The sequence below is a fragment of the Dermochelys coriacea genome, chromosome 17, assembly GCF_009764565.3.
Source record: "Dermochelys coriacea isolate rDerCor1 chromosome 17, rDerCor1.pri.v4, whole genome shotgun sequence".
Classification (NCBI taxonomy): domain Eukaryota; kingdom Metazoa; phylum Chordata; order Testudines; family Dermochelyidae; genus Dermochelys; species Dermochelys coriacea.
Genome location: NC_050084.1, coordinates 19,544,635 through 19,564,145, shown reverse-complemented (window position 1 = coordinate 19,564,145; position 19,511 = coordinate 19,544,635). Strand labels below are relative to the sequence as shown.

Genomic DNA, 19,511 nt, shown 5'->3' with positions numbered 1-19,511 from the left:
AATAAAAATGACTGCAGTGCAGGCTGACAAGTTGGCTGCAATAAGGATTACACTATTGCTCTGAGACCCACAGGGGAATCGCCCCAGTCACGGGGGAGAAAAGGATAGATGGAAAATGTTGCCAATGTGGATATTTACCCGTCTCAGCTGGAATCCTCGGAACCTCGAGGATAAGTGGAGATACAAATCTTTGTGCCGCAAGGGTTATTGGTTTCCGTCAAAACCCTGCCAAAGCGACGGAGCGAAACTACAGAGCGGCGTCAAACTAGCCCAGCCTTCGCTCCTTGCGTTGTTCACTGTCTTGCCAGTTCAGAAATTGCATTGGTGACTGCACGGTTCCTGAAATAGCTCCTCGTCACTTAACTAGGGCTACGGAATGGAGAGCCAGAGAGGAAGGATGGTTTTATGTTTAAAAACCTGGGGCCAGGAGTGCAGGTCCCAGCTCTGCCACAGTCTCTCAGTGTGACCTTGGGCATGTCACTTGGGGGCTGATTTTTAAAAGAGCTCAGCCTGTGGGGATTGAAAATTACAGCCCTGATCTCTCATAGTTCCCTGTCTGTCAAAGGGGGATCATAACCCTTCTCCTCTGTCGGGGCCCAGGGAGACCCTCTAGGCTCGTTATTCTAATGAGAAGGCCTGCTGGATCTGGGCCATCTCAGTCATCTCCGACACAGGCATGGGGAGAAATGGCATTGGCAGAGCAGTGGGAGAAACCCAGGCTGCTGGTGCTGCCCATAATGATGACGGATGGAGCTCGCTGGGGCTGCACTTCCCTGTGGTGCCCTCTCTAGGGCGACCAGGAGGAAAGTCTTGATCGCAGTACCGATGTGGGCGGCCATGGTGGGCCCGATCCTGAGTGCCATCAGGCACCAGCAGCTCCCACTAACACCAGTGGGTGCCCAGCACCTCTGAAAAATCAGCCCTTGTATTTAGGTGCCCAACTTTAGACTGCCACGCAGGGGTGAGGGGGAGGCTTTAGCTGGTGGCCCCCGGCACTGCTCACCTAAGGTGGGTGAGAATTGTTATGAGATGGGAAAACTGAGGCAGAGAAAAGGGAAGGGAGACAGTGGCAGCGCTAGGACAGGAACCCAGGTCAGCTGCTCTACGCACGGATAACGCTGCCTCTTGTAAGCAGCTGGACTTGCAGGGAACATCAAGATGTGTAAGAAATGCTCGGTGCACCCTCTATCACATCTGTAGTGAAAGGGTCCAAACATTGCAACATGTGACCTCATCGTCCCCAGGCAGAAGAGCGGGTAGGTCCATATCCAAACAGGGAAACTGAGGCACAGAAGGGTTTGATGACTTGGGCCCAGGAACAGGAAAATGCACAAAAACAGGGTAGTTGCTTCCAGCTGTACAACTGCTTGTGCATTGAGTGACTCATGCCAGCTCCAGTGCTGGGCTGCTCAGGTGTCTGATGGCCTTAAAGGGGCTCATCATCATGACACTCGGCCGGCTCGGCTGCTCCCTTCCCCTCAGACCTACTCAGAACCACAACACCAGAGCCAGCCCCTGCACTTTGGAGCCGGATAATAAATCAATATGTCATAAGACGTGGATCAGAGCTGGGCAACTCCGGGTCATGTCTGCAATGGGGCAGGCTGCCCCCCCATCCCCAAAATACACCCGCACTCCCCCCGCATTGGGGGACAGAACCCCCTTACAAGACACCAGCCCTCCATGTGGGAGGATGCCTGTTTTAGGGCCTGGGCCCTAGCCTGTTTGAAGTCAGTAGATAGACTCCCATGGATTGCAGTGGGCTTTGGATCGGGCCTTGAAGGCAGACCCCACTCGGAGCAGACCTCTGTACCTTGATACCCCGGGCAGCTGCAGCCAAGCCAGTCCCCACCCAACCAGGGACCCACGGCCTGGGCTTATCTTTTCCCTCCCGCTTTGGGTTGGTTTCAAAGGGCCGACGCAGCTCTACCCTTACCCACGACTGGAAGCAAAGGCAATTCTCAGCCAGGCCAGGTCCTGCCCACAGGGCTCTCTCAGGGTGCTGGCTGGGCGCCCGAGCTGGCTGGGGCTGGGGGCACGTCTGACACTTGGCTCGGCAGGTCTGTAGTCCCTGCAAAGCGGGGGCAATGGCTCAGCAGCGCTCGCCAGCAGCCTCTGCACTAGGCGGCACTGCCCGTTTGGCACAAAGCTGGGGCCGATTCTCTCTTTTACCAAAGCCGGATTAAGGTTGGAGGAGTAAAGATCCTGAACCGCTCTCCACACGGGCCCATCCTGAGCACAGAGACCGCTCCCTGCTAGTCGTGAGGGGCATCAGTCACCCCCCAAGGGACACCCCACCCCTGTTAGGCTGCACTGGTCTCAGTGGGGTGCGCGCGCGCGCACACACACACACACACACACACACCTGCTTGCAAGCTGGCTGCTGGGTTACCCGGAGGCACATGTGATTCCTGCTCTGGGCCACTCAGGACTGGCATTAGGAAAGGGGAGGGGGGATTTCCCAATCCCTCGGGCTCTCCTCTTCCATCCCAGTCTTCCCACGCCTAGGCACTGCTCCCCGGGACTCCGGCAGCAGCAGAGCCCATAGCTGCAGGCTAATTTAAGGGCAAGGCCTGCCAGTTTGAGGCAGGGAGCCGTGGATCCAGGACTCCCCAGCGCCCGCTGTAAGCTAGTGTAATGAAACGAGGACCCTGCCTTTCTGCTGTGGACACAGCACAGAGCCTGCCCTGGGGGCCAGCTGGATCCAGAGCTCCGGCCTTCCCTAGCTGGGGGGAGCCGAGCCCTGGCACCAGAGTTCTGACGGCTCTTCTGCTCCTGACCTCCAGGACAAGCGGTGGGACGGACCCAGAACCCCAACTCCCGCCCCCAGCTGCAGGGATCCAGAACCTGGGTTTATGGGCTTGATTCTAGGTCAGAGCCAAAGCCAGAAGTGGCCAGGTTTTCTGGATGCCGTTCGGAAGCAGCCTGGCATGGTGGGAATCTCTTGAGAACGATGGATCGCAGAAGGCTCTCACCCCTTGAGTCTGAAATCACCTGAGAACAGCTGGGAATATAGGAATCATCAGACTGGATCAGAACAGGGGCCAGAATCCTGCCTCAGACAATGGCAGCACCAGATGCCCTGAGGATGGTGTAAGAATCCCCCAGTAGCAGAGGCAGGACACTCTGCCCCCCACATTAGGTCTCAGGCCTGGTCTATAATAGTCAGAGATTGATTCAGCCCCGGGAAAAGCAGGTTTAAGACCCCTTCCAGAATTTCTGTTTTCATTAATTACAATCACTCGGGACACTCTTGTCCAGGTTAGGAGATTTCACCTCTTGTGAATCTTGCTCGAACCTCAAGCCGCTGCTGATCTAAATCGAATTCAGATCCTTGGCCCGTCTCTGTCACACAGCAGCCCCTGGGTACCTCCACGTTGGGAAACCCATCCACTGAGTGTCCCAGATGTGCCCCTTGGACGCCACAGATCTGGAACCCCTTCAGGCTAGCACTGGGCTTGAACCAAACTGGCCGTGCTCAGCCTCTGCCCATGGGAATCAGAGTAGCAGCCGTGTTAGTCTGTATTCGCAAAAAGAAAAGGAGTACTTGTGGCACCTTAGAGACTAACAAATTTATTAGAGCATAAGCTTTCGTGAGCTACAGCTCACTTCATCGGATGCATTTGGTGGAAAAAACAGAGGAGAGATTTATATACACACACACAGAGAACATGAAACAATGGGTTTATCATACACACTGTAAGGAGAGTGATCACTTAAGATAAGCCATCACCCACAGCAGGGGGGGGAAAGGAGGAAAACCTTCCATGGTGACAAGCAGGTAGGCTAATTCCAGCAGTTAACAAGAATATCAGAGGAACAGTGGGGGGTGGGGTGGGAGGGAGAAATACCATGGGGAAATAGTTTTACTTTGTGTAATGACTCATCCATTCCCAGTCTCTATTCAAGCCTAAGTTAATTGTATCCAGTTTGCAAATTAATTCCAATTCAGCAGTCTCTCGTTGGAGTCTGTTTTTGAAGCTTTTTTGTTGAAGTATAGCCACTCTTAGGTCTGTGATCGAGTGACCAGAGAGATTGAAGTGTTCTCCAACTGGTTTTTGAATGTTATAATTCTTGACGTCTGATTTGTGTCCATTCATTCTTTTACGTAGAGACTGTCCAGTTTGGCCAATGTACATGGCAGAGGGGCATTGCTGGCACATGATGGCATATATCACATTGGTAGATGCGCAGGTGAACGAGCCTCTGATAGTGTGGCTGATGTGATTAGGCCCTATGATGGTATCCCCTGAATAGATATGTGGACAGAGTTGGCAACGGGCTTTGTTGCAAGGATAGGTTCCTGGGTTAGTGGTTCTGTTGTGTGGTGTGTGCTTGCTGGTGAGTATTTGCTTCAGATTGGGGGGCTGTCTGTAAGCAAGGACTGGTCTGTCTCCCAAGATCTGAGAGAGCGATGGGTCGTCCTTCAGGATAGGTTGTAGATCCTTGATGATGCGTTGGAGAGGTTTTAGTTGGGGGCTGAAGGTGATGGCTAGTGGCGTTCTGTTGTTTTCTTTGTTGGGCCTGTCCTGTAGTAGGTGACTTCTGGGTACTCTTCTGGCTCTGTCAATCTGTTTCTTCACTTCAGCAGGTGGGTATTGTAGTTGTAGGAATGCATGATAGAGATCTTGTAGGTGTTTGTCTCTGTCTGAGGGGTTGGAGCAAATGCGGTTATATCGTAGCGCTTGGCTGTAGACAATGGATCGAGTGGTATGATCTGGATGAAAGCTAGAGGCATGTAGGTAGGAATAGCGGTCAGTAGGTTTCCGATATAGGGTGGTGTTTATGTGACCATCGCTTATTAGCACCGTAGTGTCCAGGAAGTGGATCTCTTGTGTGGACTGGTCCAGGCTGAGGTTGATGGTGGGATGGAAACTGTTGAAATCATGGTGGAATTCCTCAAGAGCTTCTTTTCCATGGGTCCAGATGATGAAGATGTCATCAATGTAGCGCAAGTAGAGTAGGGGCATTAGGGGACGAGAGCTGAGGAAGCGTTGTTCTAAGTCAGCCATAAAAATGTTGGCATACTGTGGGGCCATGCGGGTACCCATCGCAGTGCCGCTGACTTGAAGGTATACATTGTCACCAAATGTGAAATAGTTATGGGTCAGGACAAAGTCACAAAGTTCTGCCACCAGGTTAGCCGTGACAGTATCGGGGATACTGTTCCTGACGGCTTGTAGTCCATCTTTGTGTGGAATGTTGGTGTAGAGGCTTCTACATCCATAGTGGCTAGGATGGTGTTTTTAGGAAGATCACCAATGGACTGTAGTTTCCTCAGGAAATCGGTGGTGTCTCGAAGATAGCTGGGAGTGCTGGTAACGAAGGGCCTGAGGAGGGAGTCTACATAGCCAGACAATCCTGCTGTCAGGGTGCCAATGCCTGAGATGATGGGGCGTCCAGGATTTCCAGGTTTATGGATCTTGGGTAGCAGATAGAATATCCCAGGTCGGGGTTCTAGGGGTGTGTCTGTGCGGATTTGTTCTTGTGCTTTTTCAGGGAGTTTCTTTTTTATGGCTGACTTAGAACAACGCTTCCTCAGCTCTCGTCCCCTAATGCCCCTACTCTACTTGCGCTACATTGATGACATCTTCATCATCTGGACCCATGGAAAAGAAGCTCTTGAGGAATTCCACCATGATTTCAACAGTTTCCATCCCACCATCAACCTCAGCCTGGACCAGTCCACACAAGAGATCCACTTCCTGGACACTACGGTGCTAATAAGCGATGGTCACATAAACACCACCCTATATCGGAAACCTACTGACCGCTATTCCTACCTACATGCCTCTAGCTTTCATCCAGATCATACCACTCGATCCATTGTCTACAGCCAAGCGCTACGATATAACCGCATTTGCTCCAACCCCTCAGACAGAGACAAACACCTACAAGATCTCTATCATGCATTCCTACAACTACAATACCCACCTGCTGAAGTGAAGAAACAGATTGACAGAGCCAGAAGAGTACCCAGAAGTCACCTACTACAGGACAGGCCCAACAAAGAAAACAACAGAACGCCACTAGCCATCACCTTCAGCCCCCAACTAAAACCTCTCCAACGCATCATCAAGGATCTACAACCTATCCTGAAGGACGACCCATCGCTCTCTCAGATCTTGGGAGACAGACCAGTCCTTGCTTACAGACAGCCCCCCAATCTGAAGCAAATACTCACCAGCAAGCACACACCACACAACAGAACCACTAACCCAGGAACCTATCCTTGCAACAAAGCCCGTTGCCAACTCTGTCCACATATCTATTCAGGGGATACCATCATAGGGCCTAATCACATCAGCCACACTATCAGAGGCTCGTTCACCTGCGCATCTACCAATGTGATATATGCCATCATGTGCCAGCAATGCCCCTCTGCCATGTACATTGGCCAAACTGGACAGTCTCTACGTAAAAGAATGAATGGACACAAATCAGACGTCAAGAATTATAACATTCAAAAACCAGTTGGAGAACACTTCAATCTCTCTGGTCACTCGATCACAGACCTAAGAGTGGCTATACTTCAACAAAAAAGCTTCAAAAACAGACTCCAACGAGAGACTGCTGAATTGGAATTAATTTGCAAACTGGATACAATTAACTTAGGCTTGAATAGAGACTGGGAATGGATGAGTCATTACACAAAGTAAAACTATTTCCCCATGGTATTTCTCCCTCCCACCCCACCCCCCACTGTTCCTCTGATATTCTTGTTAACTGCTGGAATTAGCCTACCTGCTTGTCACCATGGAAGGTTTTCCTCCTTTCCCCCCCCTGCTGTGGGTGATGGCTTATCTTAAGTGATCACTCTCCTTACAGTGTGTATGATAAACCCATTGTTTCATGTTCTCTGTGTGTGTGTATATAAATCTCTCCTCTGTTTTTTCCACCAAATGCATCCGATGAAGTGAGCTGTAGCTCACGAAAGCTTATGCTCTAATAAATTTGTTAGTCTCTAAGGTGCCACAAGTACTCCTTTTCTTTTTGCCCATGGGAAGATTCACTTCCAGAGCTGAACGTTGCAGGTCAGGCTCGTCTGATCCAAGGAGAGAGGGATGGACGAGGCCGGAGCTGGACACTGCCCAGACTTACCCACTTTGGCCAGGATCAAAAATCACCTTGATTTTTCCTCACCTCTCCTGGAAAATGCTCTCTGTCCCCTTTAAGCAAGGCTTTCCAGTGTGGCCCACTGGCCGGGCGCTACCCTGGCACTCAGGGAACTTGTGAGCTCGTCCCAGCTCTGCCACTGACACATGGTGTGAACTAGGGTGAGCGGCTTGCATTTTCCGTACCCCTGTTTCCAGCTCCGAGGAGAGGCTGATGCTGCCCCGGTGCCGGGGCGATGTGTTCTCTAAGGGCCATGGGCCAGATTTTTTAAAGCCCCAAGTCTTATTATTCCAGAATTCAGTGAAATCAAATTCAAGCCCTGCCCCTTTCCCCTGCTGTCTTGGGTTTTTTCAGCTTGGTTTAATAATCTCCTTCCCTGTTAATCGCCCCTCGCCCGGACACAGACTCATCCCTTATTCCTCAGAGGCCATAAATCCAAACCCAAGCTCGCCTGGGCCTTATGAAATATTTATTCTCTCCATCTTGCGCCACCGTCTCCCGTTCAAAGGGGACGAAGGGAACCGCTCGATGCTATTGATCTGTGTAGAATTGCAGTGGCTCCGGGCAAGAGCTGGGGAAAGCAAAGGGAAAAAAAGCTTACGGTGGCCAGTACAAAAGAGCCCATCTGGTGCGCGCTTGTTCCCTGAGCATTTGATTAGATGCAGCCATTGCCCACAGATGGGGCGACTTCCTTCGTCTGTGCACAGGCCATGAGATCAGGAGCCTCAGCTGTGCTCTTCCTGTCGCTTGGCACATGGGAAATAAGCAGCCAGGAATCCCCCTGCCGTTCCCCACTCCTGAGCCGGGTCCACCCTCGCCCTTGCCTGGAGCCGTGACTAGAAACAGCATCTAGCTGACGTGGAAGGGCCAGCCAGATCCAAAGGTGGGAAACACGGGGACTCAGGCTTTTGGCCCAAGTTCTTCTCTAACATTGCCACATTAGGGCCCCATATGGTCTTACTAGGTAGCCATCCCCAGCTCTGGTGGGTAATCTGGAGCCAAAGGAAACTCAGTTTCTCCAGCCTAGGTCCTGCAGAAGGACATTTGCCCGGATGCATTGTGCTTTGCAGGGCAGCAGCAGTGCACTGGGCCCAGAAGCCAGAGACCAAGGTCAGACAGAGGGAGGGGACTGGGTCTCCCCACCTTCAAGCTAAAGGGAGCGAGTTGTATCTGACAAGTACAGAATACGACCCCAGAAAGGCACAAGACACCCCCCTACGGGCCTGAGATGGGAGGGAACAGGTGCTCTGATGCTACCCTTGGACCTGATTCACTAGAGCATGGTGGGACGCCGTATACAGTGTGACACATGGCACCTATGCACAGTGGGGTAAGATACTCCCAGGGATTTAGGCACCATAAATGCAGAGAGACCCTCAGGCGGGACTTTAATACTGCCTGAGCAGGTTAGGCACCAATGTCCCATTGAAATCCAGGGGGCCAGGTGCCTTCAAAACTCCTACCAGGCCTCTCTTTAGGCTCCTAAATCCCTTTGACAATTCTGGCTCTATGTGACTGGAGATCTGGGGGCGTTTGAAACCCGCCTAGTGCGAGGCAGTGGAGAGCAAGGCTCTGGCGTTTGCTCTGCTGCCCTCTCTCCAGCAGGACACAGAGGGCTAGAATATCCATAGAACGGTAGGACTGGGAGGGACCGCAGGAGGTCACCTAGTACAGCCCCCCGCACTGAGGCAGGATTAATAGATAAATAATTGCTAGCTCTTCTATAAGTGCTTTTCATCAGCAGATCTCCTAGAGCTTTACAAGGAGGTCATTGTCTTTATCCCATTGTGCAGCTGGGGAAACTGAGGCACAGTGGGGGCAGTGACTTGCCCAGAGTCACTGGCAGAGCCACGAACACAACCCACGGTTCCTGAGTCCCAGTACAGTGCTCTAATCCCTAGGCCACACCACAATCATAGTTGTCCCGATGCAAATGGATCCCTGCTCAGCTCAAATAGTCCCGTGGGGGGTAGGAAAAGCAACCCAGGATGGCCCAGTGGTTAGGGCACTAGCTTCGGACTTGAGAGATGAAAGGTCAGTTCCCTGCTTGGTCACAGACTCCTGGTGTGACCCTGGGCAAGTCACTTGTCTCTCTGTGCCTCGGTTCCCTATCTGTGCAATGGGGATTGCAGCCCTGCCTTGCTGGGAGTGCAGAGGGAGGGGGGTGATGTAAGTGTCCCAGAGACAAGCCAAAGCCTACCCCGGGGGTTTGCTTAGGGACCCCTGCTGGTCCCCCATCCTGAGTGAAGTAAAGCCCTGGGAGGAGACCCTGGATCCTGGCTCACAGAGCCCAGGAGCTTTGCCCACTCTGGCTCCTCTGAGGTGGTTGGTCTCCTTCCCTGCTGACGGAGCAGAGCCTGGTGCAGGCAGCCAGTGCTCCACTGCTTCCACCAGTTCCTCTCCTCCCGGCTCTCATGAATCCCTCTCCTCCTGCAAGGCTGCAGCAGGGAGGCTGGCAGTGCCAGGCTCCGAGCCCTAGCTCTCTTTCTCAAGTCACTCACTCTCCAAGGGGGCGTGATGTGCCTTTGAATAATGGGGTGTGTAACATATCCCACAAGGACTAATGGGGAGTTACCCGGGGAGCCCAGAGTAATGACTTTATACCACATCCCCGGGCTCCATCTTCCATGACAAATCAACCCCTGCCACGGGCAACCTGCAGGCCCCAGGGCTGCTCCCCTGATCTCTCCGACAGGTTGCTGTGGCGCCGGGAGTATCCTCAGCTCCCATCCCTTTCCTTCCTCTCTTTTCCCAGCAAGCCGTCTCTGCCACCGCTTCAGCATCCATCTGCCCTTCCAGGGAGGGCAGAATGGCTGGTGGGGATGGGATGGTCCCGGAGCAGAAGTCCAAGGCTGGCAGGTTATCCAGCCAACCAGTAGCCGGCCAAAGAATTGGTCTGGAGGTTTTACCCACATGAGGGGGGACCCTGGGGTAAATGGGAGGGAGTCTAATGGATAGAGCCGGGAGGCAGGATTTTGGGGGTCTACGTCTAACTCAGCCCCATTTCTCAGGTGGAGAAACTGAGGCACAGAAGCGCTTTGATCACACTGCAAGTCAGGGGCAAACAAACCCCTCCCAGGGGTGTTGTGAGGGGGCCATTCATTGTAAAGCGCTGTGAATTCCTCAGATGAACCAGGCTCTGGAAATGGCAAGCATGAGCCTCACGACAGATCCTGGAGCAGCAAATCAGGAGCCATGCCAGCCAGGCCTTCATCAAGCTCTCCCTCCTTTGCTAGAGGCATTAGCCAGCATCTAACGGCTGGGATCCGTCTGGTGACGGCACCTCGCCACTCAGGTGGTGACAGATCTAAACGAGGGAGCATCTCACCATTACCAGCTTGCTTGGCTGATGGTGGAGAATGTCTGAGATCGCTTGCTTGCTGGCATGTGATGCTAACCGAAGCACTCACAGAGGCAGAGAGAAGCCAGTGAGAAACCCTGGTTTTATCCTGGGTTCAACAGGCCAGAGGTCCAACTAAGTCCCCATTTCAACTATTCAGTACTGGCACACCATGCACGACACAACATAGGGGCCAGATGCTTGGTTGGTGTAACTCAAAGTTACTCTCCTGACCTCAGTGGAGTTGCACTGATATACATCAGCTGAAGATCTAGCTCTAAAAATATAAAAAAATCCAAAACCTATGGTTTGATCATGTATTCCAGGCAACTAGAGTACAGAAAACCTCAGCCCATACTTCTGATATGTGACACCGGTGTAAATCAGGAGCAGCTTCCTTGACTTCAATGAAGTTACTTTGAATTTGCACCCTCTGGTGCAGCCTGTAACCACAGTGACTGTTCAGAATCCATTTGCCACTGAGGGACTGACCGCAGCCGGCTGAGCTGTGATTCACAGAGCAATGAGTACGCTGGTTCTCAGCACACTTCAAAAGGGCTTTTATTTATTCACCCAAAAAATGTATAAGAAAAGTGGAAAACCCGGAACATGCACACTCAGTTATTAACAAAGGAATTATACCGAGAATTGAGAGGCCCGGGATTGCCCGCGTCGTAATTAAGCAAGCTGCTCCCTTTCCGTCTGCCAAAAAATAGTATTTCTCTGGTCTCCCGGCAGGGGAAATGACAAAGGGTTAATGACAAACTTCGAGGATCCCAGCAGGGTTCTGGAATTCTTCGCCAGGATCCGAGACTGCAAACAGAACTTCCTTGCGAAATACACAAGACCGAGTGGGGCTACACGGGCGTCTTGGCTGACAGGAGGAGCCACCCAAGTGGGTCCACGAAACGCACTAGTTCAGCTCCACGTTTTTATTCACCAATCCCCAGGAGCCAATTCGGCAGTCAGGTCTGTGCTGGGCACAGAGAGTCCCATTGACTTCCAGGGGGCTCCATGCAGCAAATCCGAATGGATCTGATTCTGGAGCGGGGCCTAAATTTCTAATGCACATGGGCCTGCAAATGGATCATCCAGGGGCAGTTTCACAAACACCCTTTTGATAAGCAGGTCAGGAGCTTTGCCTGTGGATCAGTTCTGAGGGCCATTGCAGGGTGGTGGGTCATTCTGATGGGAACACGTGGCCACAGGGACTTGGACTGAGACCTACTGCCAAACACATCTCCCATAGATCCGCCAGCCACCATCCAATTCCAACAGGATGTGGGGCAAGATTTTCAGAGGCTCCTACGGGACTCACAAGGCCAAGTCCCTTTTCAAAAATGACTTAGGAACTTAGCTCTATTGGCTTTTCATGGGATTTCGGGCCAGATTTTAAGATGCAGAAGCATTTAGCAGGATTTTGGGGGGGCAGGATACCTCAGTGGTTTGAGCATTGGCCTGCTAAACCCAGGATTGTGAGTTCAATCCTTGAGGGGGCCATTTAGGGATTTGGGGCAAAAATGGGGGATTGGTCCTGCTCTGAGAAGGGGGTTGGATAAATGACCTCCTGAGGTCCCTTCCACCCCTGAGATTTTATGATTTTCTAAAGCACCTGCCCGCCTAATTGTCATTGAGAACTACATCTTTAAGTGCCTAAATACCCTAGGGCCCAGATCCTCAATGGTGTTTAACTCCATTGAAACCAATGAGAATTAGGCACCTAAATACATCTGAGGATCTGGTTCTACATCACTTCTGAAAAGGGGACACTGGCACATATGAAAATGTGACCCTTGGTCACTATCACCGTGGGCTGGATTAGAGCTGGCCACTTGGACACAGCTAGTATCTGAGCTCCAGCGACTCTGCAGAATAGTCCGGTCCAGCTCCCCGTGACTCTCCACAGAGACTAGCAATGCTAGATTGGCACCAGAGTTCTCTGCCTTCTCCATGGGCTCTGCTTCTTGGGTATGTATGTCTCTGCTGTTTCTCCTAGAGACTCTGCGGGGCAGCGGTGTTCCTTCTTGCTTTTCTTCCGTTCTGGGGCTTTTCTTGGGACAAAAACCTCCCCTGCCAGAGAGTTTGCAAAGATGCCCATGAGTGGCTGGAGCTCTGCTCTGTGCATCGTGGATAATGTTCAAGTAGGCATTCGCCAGTGCCCCTAGAGAAATCTCCTCGGAGGGTGGGGAGGGGCCTGGCAGCGAGAATAGGGCTTCCAGGCCCGTTATAGACATGCTATATACAGCGATGTACAGGCCACGTGGGGGTTCATCTCCCACAGACATCGGTGCCGTGGGCGCACCAGCAAGCCGGCCCGCACCATGCCACGTACCGCTGGCATCTGGAATTCCCCGCAGTTTGGGCCAGCGTCAGTCTGAAAGAGAAACAGCCAACGTCAGCTGGCAGCCAGGGCTTTTCATCCGGCTGATCGGCCAAAGGACAACTCAGGGCGGATCCTGGGGCCTGACTCCTCTTAACGAAACCGCTTTCCCCTGGCGCTTTGCTCCAGTAAGCTGAGCCAGCTTTAGCAACAGGCCGGGGAGCACCACGGCAAGGTGGCTCTTTTCGCTTTAGGCTTGATTTAGAGCTGCTGGCCTTTGAACAGCTCCCAGGAGGGGGGGGGAGCGCACTCCTGCTCCGCTACCAGGAGAGTCGGACTCGTTCTGGTTGGGACGGGTGTCTGAGCTCCGGGGTTGCCCTCACCTCCTATGACTGGCCACTGTCCTTTAATCAGCAAAGGTGGGTCCCTCGCCCTGAAGGCCCGGTCTGCCCTCACTACAGACATGCTACTGGGCTTCGATGGGGCACGGTAGGGGAAGCAGAGAGACATGCAAGGGGATCTACCCGCGCCCCCCCCCCCCCCGGACTCACCCGGGCGTCTCTGGGCGGCCGTGGGCACGGAGCCGGTCATAGCAGCCCGCAGAGGGCGCCGGCATCTTCCGAGTGGTCGCAGTTGTGCACGTTCCAGCGGATGTGCGAGCAGTGCAGCAGGGAGGGCTCGTCACCTTTGCACTTGAGGTTGTCGAGGAAGATGTAGCCGGTGCCTGGGCCGTAGTGCGCCTCCCCCCAGGCTGCCCGGGCGCCCCCGCAGCCCAGCTGCCGGCACACCACCGTGACGTCCCTGAGGTCCCAGGTGTCGTCACACACGGTTCCCCACTGGGACAGGTAGAACATCTCCACGCGGCCCTCGCAGCGGTGGCTGCCATCCACGAGGCGCAGGGATCCTGCGGTGTGGGGGACAGCACAGGGTGAGGGGACCCGGGACAGCCGGAGGCCCTGCCCATCAGAACCCTGCACCCGGCGGCCCTCCGCCTTCCTCCTGGGGACGCTCAGCCGCCCTCTGATCCCAGCAGGATGGACGTAAGGCTGCTCCTTAATGGGTCTAATACGAATGAATTGTTTCCTTGATCCCCCTGGGAAGATGGGGAGTGAATCCACCCAGCCGAGCCAGCGGCACTGGGCACTCAAAGCAGCTTCCAGCCTAGAACCTGCGAGCAGTCGGCAGTCCCCCACTGTGCCCCGGGATGCAGGCAGGTGCTCAGAGGAGAGAGCCAATGAGGGAGCCAACATAGGGTCCCGCGAATCCAGATTCCCCTTCCTTTAGCTCACTTTGCCCTGGGAGCGAGGGGCCAGCGGTGGAAGCAGCACTAGTGCCTCCGTATTAGCAGTTCAGTGGAGACGAGAGAGCACGGGGTCCAGAACAGGGGAGCAGGCCTCAGGACCCCAGAGCAGTATAGGCCAGTGGACAGAGCATCTGACTGAGAAGCAAGAAAGCCTGCGTTCTGTTCCCGGCTCGGCCTGACTGCGTGACCCGTGCCACATCACCCAGTGTCACTCAGCTTAACCTCATCTACCTCACTGGGATAGACAGAGGCTACAGTAAAGGTGCTTTGAGATCCACTGATGACAGACACCATGAGAGGTAGTCAACCGTACACTGCCTGCCACCCCTGTGCTGCAGTATCACTTCTGCCACGGGCGGTGTCACAGAATCAAACTCGTAGGACTGGAAGGGACCTTGAGAGGTCTTCTGGTCCAATCCCCGCCTGGACCAGGCATTATCTAGACCAACCCTCAGCTGCCTTCATCTCTGGCTTCTCTGCCAAACCCCAGGAGGTTTCTCTGGGAGGAGACCTATGGCTGCCTGAAGATGGTTTGGGGGTGGCTGCTGGCCCCATGGGGTACCTACCGTCCTTGGGACGAGTTGTGGCTGAGATTGTGGTCTCAAAAGCATCTTCTCTGAAATGGTCTTCGGACTCGTCCACACCTGCTCCAGCAAAGGATGGATGAAAAGAAGAATGATCAGCCATCTCTGGTCTCCAGCTCTGGGGTGGATGTCATGGAGCATGAGTGGCTGGGCTGGAGCTAGGTAGACCCAGACAGCTAGGCGGGGAGAGGAGATGCACTGCAGATTGTTTCCTAAACGCACCACATGTCAGCAGAGGAAGGACAAACATCCCCTGAAAGCAGGCACTGAAATTCACAGGGGAGGCTGAAGGCCTTATCTATCTGTCACGTGTAACAGTAGCATCCCATTCCCCAGTGGGTGCCACTCCGGAAACAGGGACCGGCTTCAAACCCAGGGACTGGGCCAAAACTAGCACCTCAGACCTGAACTCTCTGAAGTTCAGGGAGCTTGGATTTGAATCCCCACATCTGAACCTGGCTCTAAAGTTTCGGTTCTGGGGGAATCCAGAAGCAGGAGGGGCCTTTCTGGGCGTGTCTGAAATTCCCCCAGGGTCTCATGGGATTCCCACCAAGAGCATCTGATTCCAATTCCAATTCCAGTTCCAACCTGAACTAAACCTCGAGCCCCGGACTAAATACGATATGATCCCTGTGTGGCCCATCTCCCACTTGAGAGGCTGGAATCCAGGTTCCCAGTTCAGACGGTGCACCCAGGGAGGCTGCGGGAACTTGGGTGGCACTCCCTGGGACCCATTAATTCTGCCCCGAGGCATGCTGAGGCCAGCAGCTCGTGGCATGACCTAGGCTCAGCTTCCCTTGCACAGGATGGAGCTTGGAGCCATGCGTACTGCTTGGGGCGGGGCAGATGCGCTGCATGGAGCACACACACGTATCTCACCTCTGCAGATGACGCCGGCGTCCTCATGGTGCCCACAGTTGTGCTGCCCCCAGCCCAGATGAAAGCAATTCGCCAGGTCAGCCTCCCGGCCGGCACAATCCACATTGTCCAGAAGGATCAGCCCGGTGCCATAACCAAAATACCCCAGGACGGTGGCCGCAACTGCCACCCCGCAGCCCATCTGCCGGCAGACCACCTGGGCGTTGGTGAAATCCCAGTCGTCGTCACACACCGTGCCCCAGGTGCCACGGTACAGAACCTCCACCCGGCCCTGGCAGCTGCTGTTCCCATTTGCCAGCCTGATGTTGCCACCTGTTGGCCAGACCCAGAGAGCAAAGGTGACGTGGAAGGCCAGAAAGTCGAGAGATTCTGGTTGATGCTGGAGGTAAGGAGGGATACAGTCAGGTGCCCCGTGCAGCCCGGTGCTCTTCAAAGTGCTCTGCAGCAGCTGCCCTCATCTTTGATACGAGGTGGGGCCCAGAGAGACGACAGGTCCCCGCATGCCGTGCTCCCATTTAGGCTCAAGACAGAGCATGGCATTGCTGGGACTCGTAGTTTCTACCAGCTACTCCGCCATATAAATGGTGCAACGTGCTCCATGTGGTTGGGCAGGGGCTGAGTTAATACCGCAGGGCTTTCATTCCAGCCTTGGCAGCCCAGTGCAGGCGTGCCGTGTGGCTGCCTTGGCTTTGCGGGGAATCTCTGAACACACCCTGGGCCGCCTGGAGCCAATGCCCACCTGCGGGGAACGTGCACACTTACTTCCCTTGCCCGCGGCCAGAAGGGCCGCTGTGATCACTTCGGTCTCTGGCGAGGGCTGATCTCTGGCGTCCGTGACTGCAAGGACAAGCAGTGGCATTAGGCGGGTGGGAGTTCAGGGGAAAGCCTGCTCCCGGGCTGTTCTCCATTGACGGGGCACAAGGGCAGCACCCTCCCCCATGATGGCAGCACGCACCATGCAACCTCATGCCCAAAGGACACAGGATCTGACGGGGCTCCTGGGCACAAGGGTGAAATTCACTGCTGGACTGATGGGAGAGAAGCAGGCCCATTTAGACCCGATGGGGGGCAGTTCTTTTTGCAAGGCATCACCCTATGCGTTGAAGTGGGACCTTGGTGAATTTCACCCACAAGCGCCTCGTTCCCTGGCATCACAGCCACCCCGGGATGCCCCTGTAGCAACAAAATCAGAGCACAGTGCCCCCGGGGAGAGCAACATCATGGCACGTTGTGCAGCGAGCACCCGACTAACAGGCTTTCAGGGATCTGGAGACGTTTGTTTGCAGCTCCTGTGATCCTGCTGCTGGGCCCCAGGAAGGATCCCACCCAGTGCTGTGGATCAAGTGAAGCTCAGCATGACCTGAGCAATACTCCAGACTGGGCTGAATTCTTGGCAGCCCAGCCATGTCTCTAGGTCACCCAGCGTCTCTACTGATGACTCCAAAGGAGAAGGGGAGGAGAAAGCCCTGGACAGGGGATCTGAGACCTGCTTCCCCAGTACGGGTGGCTGGACCAGGAAGGATAGTGAGCTGGTTTGAATCCCAGCTGTGTCCTCCCCAGGACAATGTTATGGGGTAGCTGCTCTGATCAATGCACTAGCCTTGGACCTGTAGGTCTCCTCACATATCATCCATCCAGAGAGCCTCCAGATGCGGGAACGGGCAGCGTTGGCCTTACCTGTGGCAGTGTCTGTGAATGACTCTCCGTAGTCCCGGCCAGCCGAGGTGGTGAATGGTGCCACCGTTGAAATCCGCAGCCCTGCGGAGACACACGTAGGGGCAGAGACCACATGACCAGCGGCTGTAGCTTTGTTTGCACTGAGTCATTTCAAGAGGATGGGCAGCCAGAAGGGAGCCCATCCAGAGAACAGAGACATGTGTCAATCATTCTACACTCCTCCAGCCGCTCTTAGCAGCTCCTACGTCAGACACTGGCCGGTGCCTTGGGAACATGTGTTCAGAGCGTAGCGTCCTGCTAAATGCACCTAGGTAACCCACGGTTGGGATCAGTGTGTGTTATACAAAGGATTGGAAGGATTCAATTTTTATCGGTAAAGGTCAGTAAACACGCATTTCCCCGTACATGCCCACACACTGCTGAACAAATATTTCCATCAATAACAATCGAAGCATACAAACTGGGAACGTACAGGTTGAACCTCTCTAATCCGGCACTCCCTGGTCCAGCAACATCCGTGGTCCGGCATAGGCGCCGACTCTGTGGGTGCTCTGGGGCTGGAGCACCCGGGGGGGGGAAATTAGTGGGTGCGGAGCATCCACCAGCACCAAGCTCCCCCCTCTGCCCCCCTCCCCTGCGCCTCTTGGCACTGGCGGCCCCGCGCTTACCGATTCCTCTTCCTCCCTCCCAGTGCTTCCGGAGTGACGCAAACAGCTGATTCATCCGTTCAAGCTCTGGGAGGGAGGGGGGAGGACCTGGGGCTGGCGGCTGGGACCAGGGGCCAGCATCGGCGCCTCCAGGCCGGGGGCCACACTGATTGCAAAGCCTGGGGGTGCTGCAGCACCCCCTGCATCTCTACTTCCCATGCCTATGGAGACCCGCTGGCACTCTGCACTGACCTCCCGTGGTTCGGCAAATTCTCTGTTTCGGCACCGGTCTGGTCCCAAGGGTGCCGGACTAGAGAGATTCAACCTGTACACAAAATGCCAGTTGAGGACTTACTAGAGTTTGATTTAAGGCTATTTCCTTTGTATATTTTGACCTGTGATATTGACAATCTGTGTTCGAGCGGTTACAAAGCTTTTAACCTTTGGAATCTCCACCTCTTCTGTCATTAAACAATCATCCGGCCCCCTCCTATTGGCTGACCCCAGCAATTTCCCGCAACTGTGAACATTCAAATGGATCCAAATTTTAAAAAAATGCTTAAAAGCCATCATTTGGGGCAAATTTCAATAAATACAAATGTAAAAATAAACATCAATATTATGAGTCAATATTGTAAAAAAAAAAAAAGTTGAATTCTGCCCGGCCCTGTTATCCAGATCCCTGGGGGGGGCTCCAGGCTGGGGGAAGGGAGTTGAGGTGCGGGGAAGGGGGAGGAGGGCTCCATCTGGGAGTGCAGGCTTTGGGCTGGGGCCAAGGGATCAGAATGTGGGAGAGGGCTCAGAGCTGGGGCAGAGGATTAGGGTGCGGAAGGGGGTTTGGGGTGCGGGCTCTGGGCAGCACTTAGTTCAGGCAGCTCCCGGGAAGCTACCAGCATGTCTCTCCAGCTCCTAGGTGGAGGGGTGGCCAGGTGGCTCCACGCACTGCCCCAGACCGCAGATGCCGCCCCCGCAGCTCCCATTGGCTGCAGTTCCCGGTCAATGGAAGCTGCAGAGCCAGCGCTCAGGGTGGGGGAAGCACGCAGAGTCCCCGTGGCCGCCCCACTGCTTAGGAGCTGCAGGGACATGCTGGCAGCTTCCCGGGAGCCGCGCAGAGCCAGATAAGGAGCCTGCCTGCCCCTCTGGTGCTGCAGCCAACTGGTCTTTTAGCGGCCCAGTCAGCGGTGCTGACCGGAGCCACCAGGGTCCCTTTTTGACTGGATGTTCCGGTCGAAAACCGGATGCCTGGCAACTCTAATATTGTAGCACCTGACCGGGCTTGGCAGTGTCGGTGGCTAGGCCCAGATACAGTGCATCGCTCACACCACAGCCCTCCAGCCCATTCTGCCTAGCCGTGTTGCCCCACCCAGTGAGCCAGAACCAAGACCCCCCTCTCTTGCCTTGCCACTGATCTGATCATCACTAGCATCTCCCCTAGAGGTTCGGTTCTCCCAACTGGGCCTCACCCACCCTGTGGACCCGCTGCCCCCATTCAGAACAGCCCCCACACCTGTACAAGCCGTCCCACTGAGGCTCTCCGGGCCAGCGTTTTCATCTCCCCGGCTTCCAGGACAATGGCTAGTTAAGCAAGAAAGGAACAACCTGAGAAAATTGCTCATTTTGCGCGCATCAGTCTCTTTGTTAGTTA

General features: G+C 54.3%; 1 protein-coding gene across 1 annotated transcript in view; it reads right to left on the bottom strand.

Moving 5' to 3' along the window:
* Window positions 1-10,996: 10,996 nt before the first annotated feature.
* SSC4D (scavenger receptor cysteine rich family member with 4 domains) overlaps window positions 10,997-19,511 on the bottom strand; it is a 31,438-nt gene continuing 22,923 nt past the window's right edge. Inside the window, exons 7-12 of the mRNA XM_043499714.1 lie at window positions 17,220-17,300; window positions 16,305-16,379; window positions 15,543-15,854; window positions 14,646-14,723; window positions 13,328-13,680; window positions 10,997-12,830 (exon numbers count right to left, since the gene is read on the bottom strand). Of these exons, the coding sequence (XP_043355649.1) occupies window positions 13,364-13,680; window positions 14,646-14,723; window positions 15,543-15,854; window positions 16,305-16,379; window positions 17,220-17,300 (863 nt within the window). The 3' untranslated portion in view covers window positions 10,997-12,830; window positions 13,328-13,363. The remainder of the gene's footprint in view (window positions 12,831-13,327; window positions 13,681-14,645; window positions 14,724-15,542; window positions 15,855-16,304; window positions 16,380-17,219; window positions 17,301-19,511) is intronic.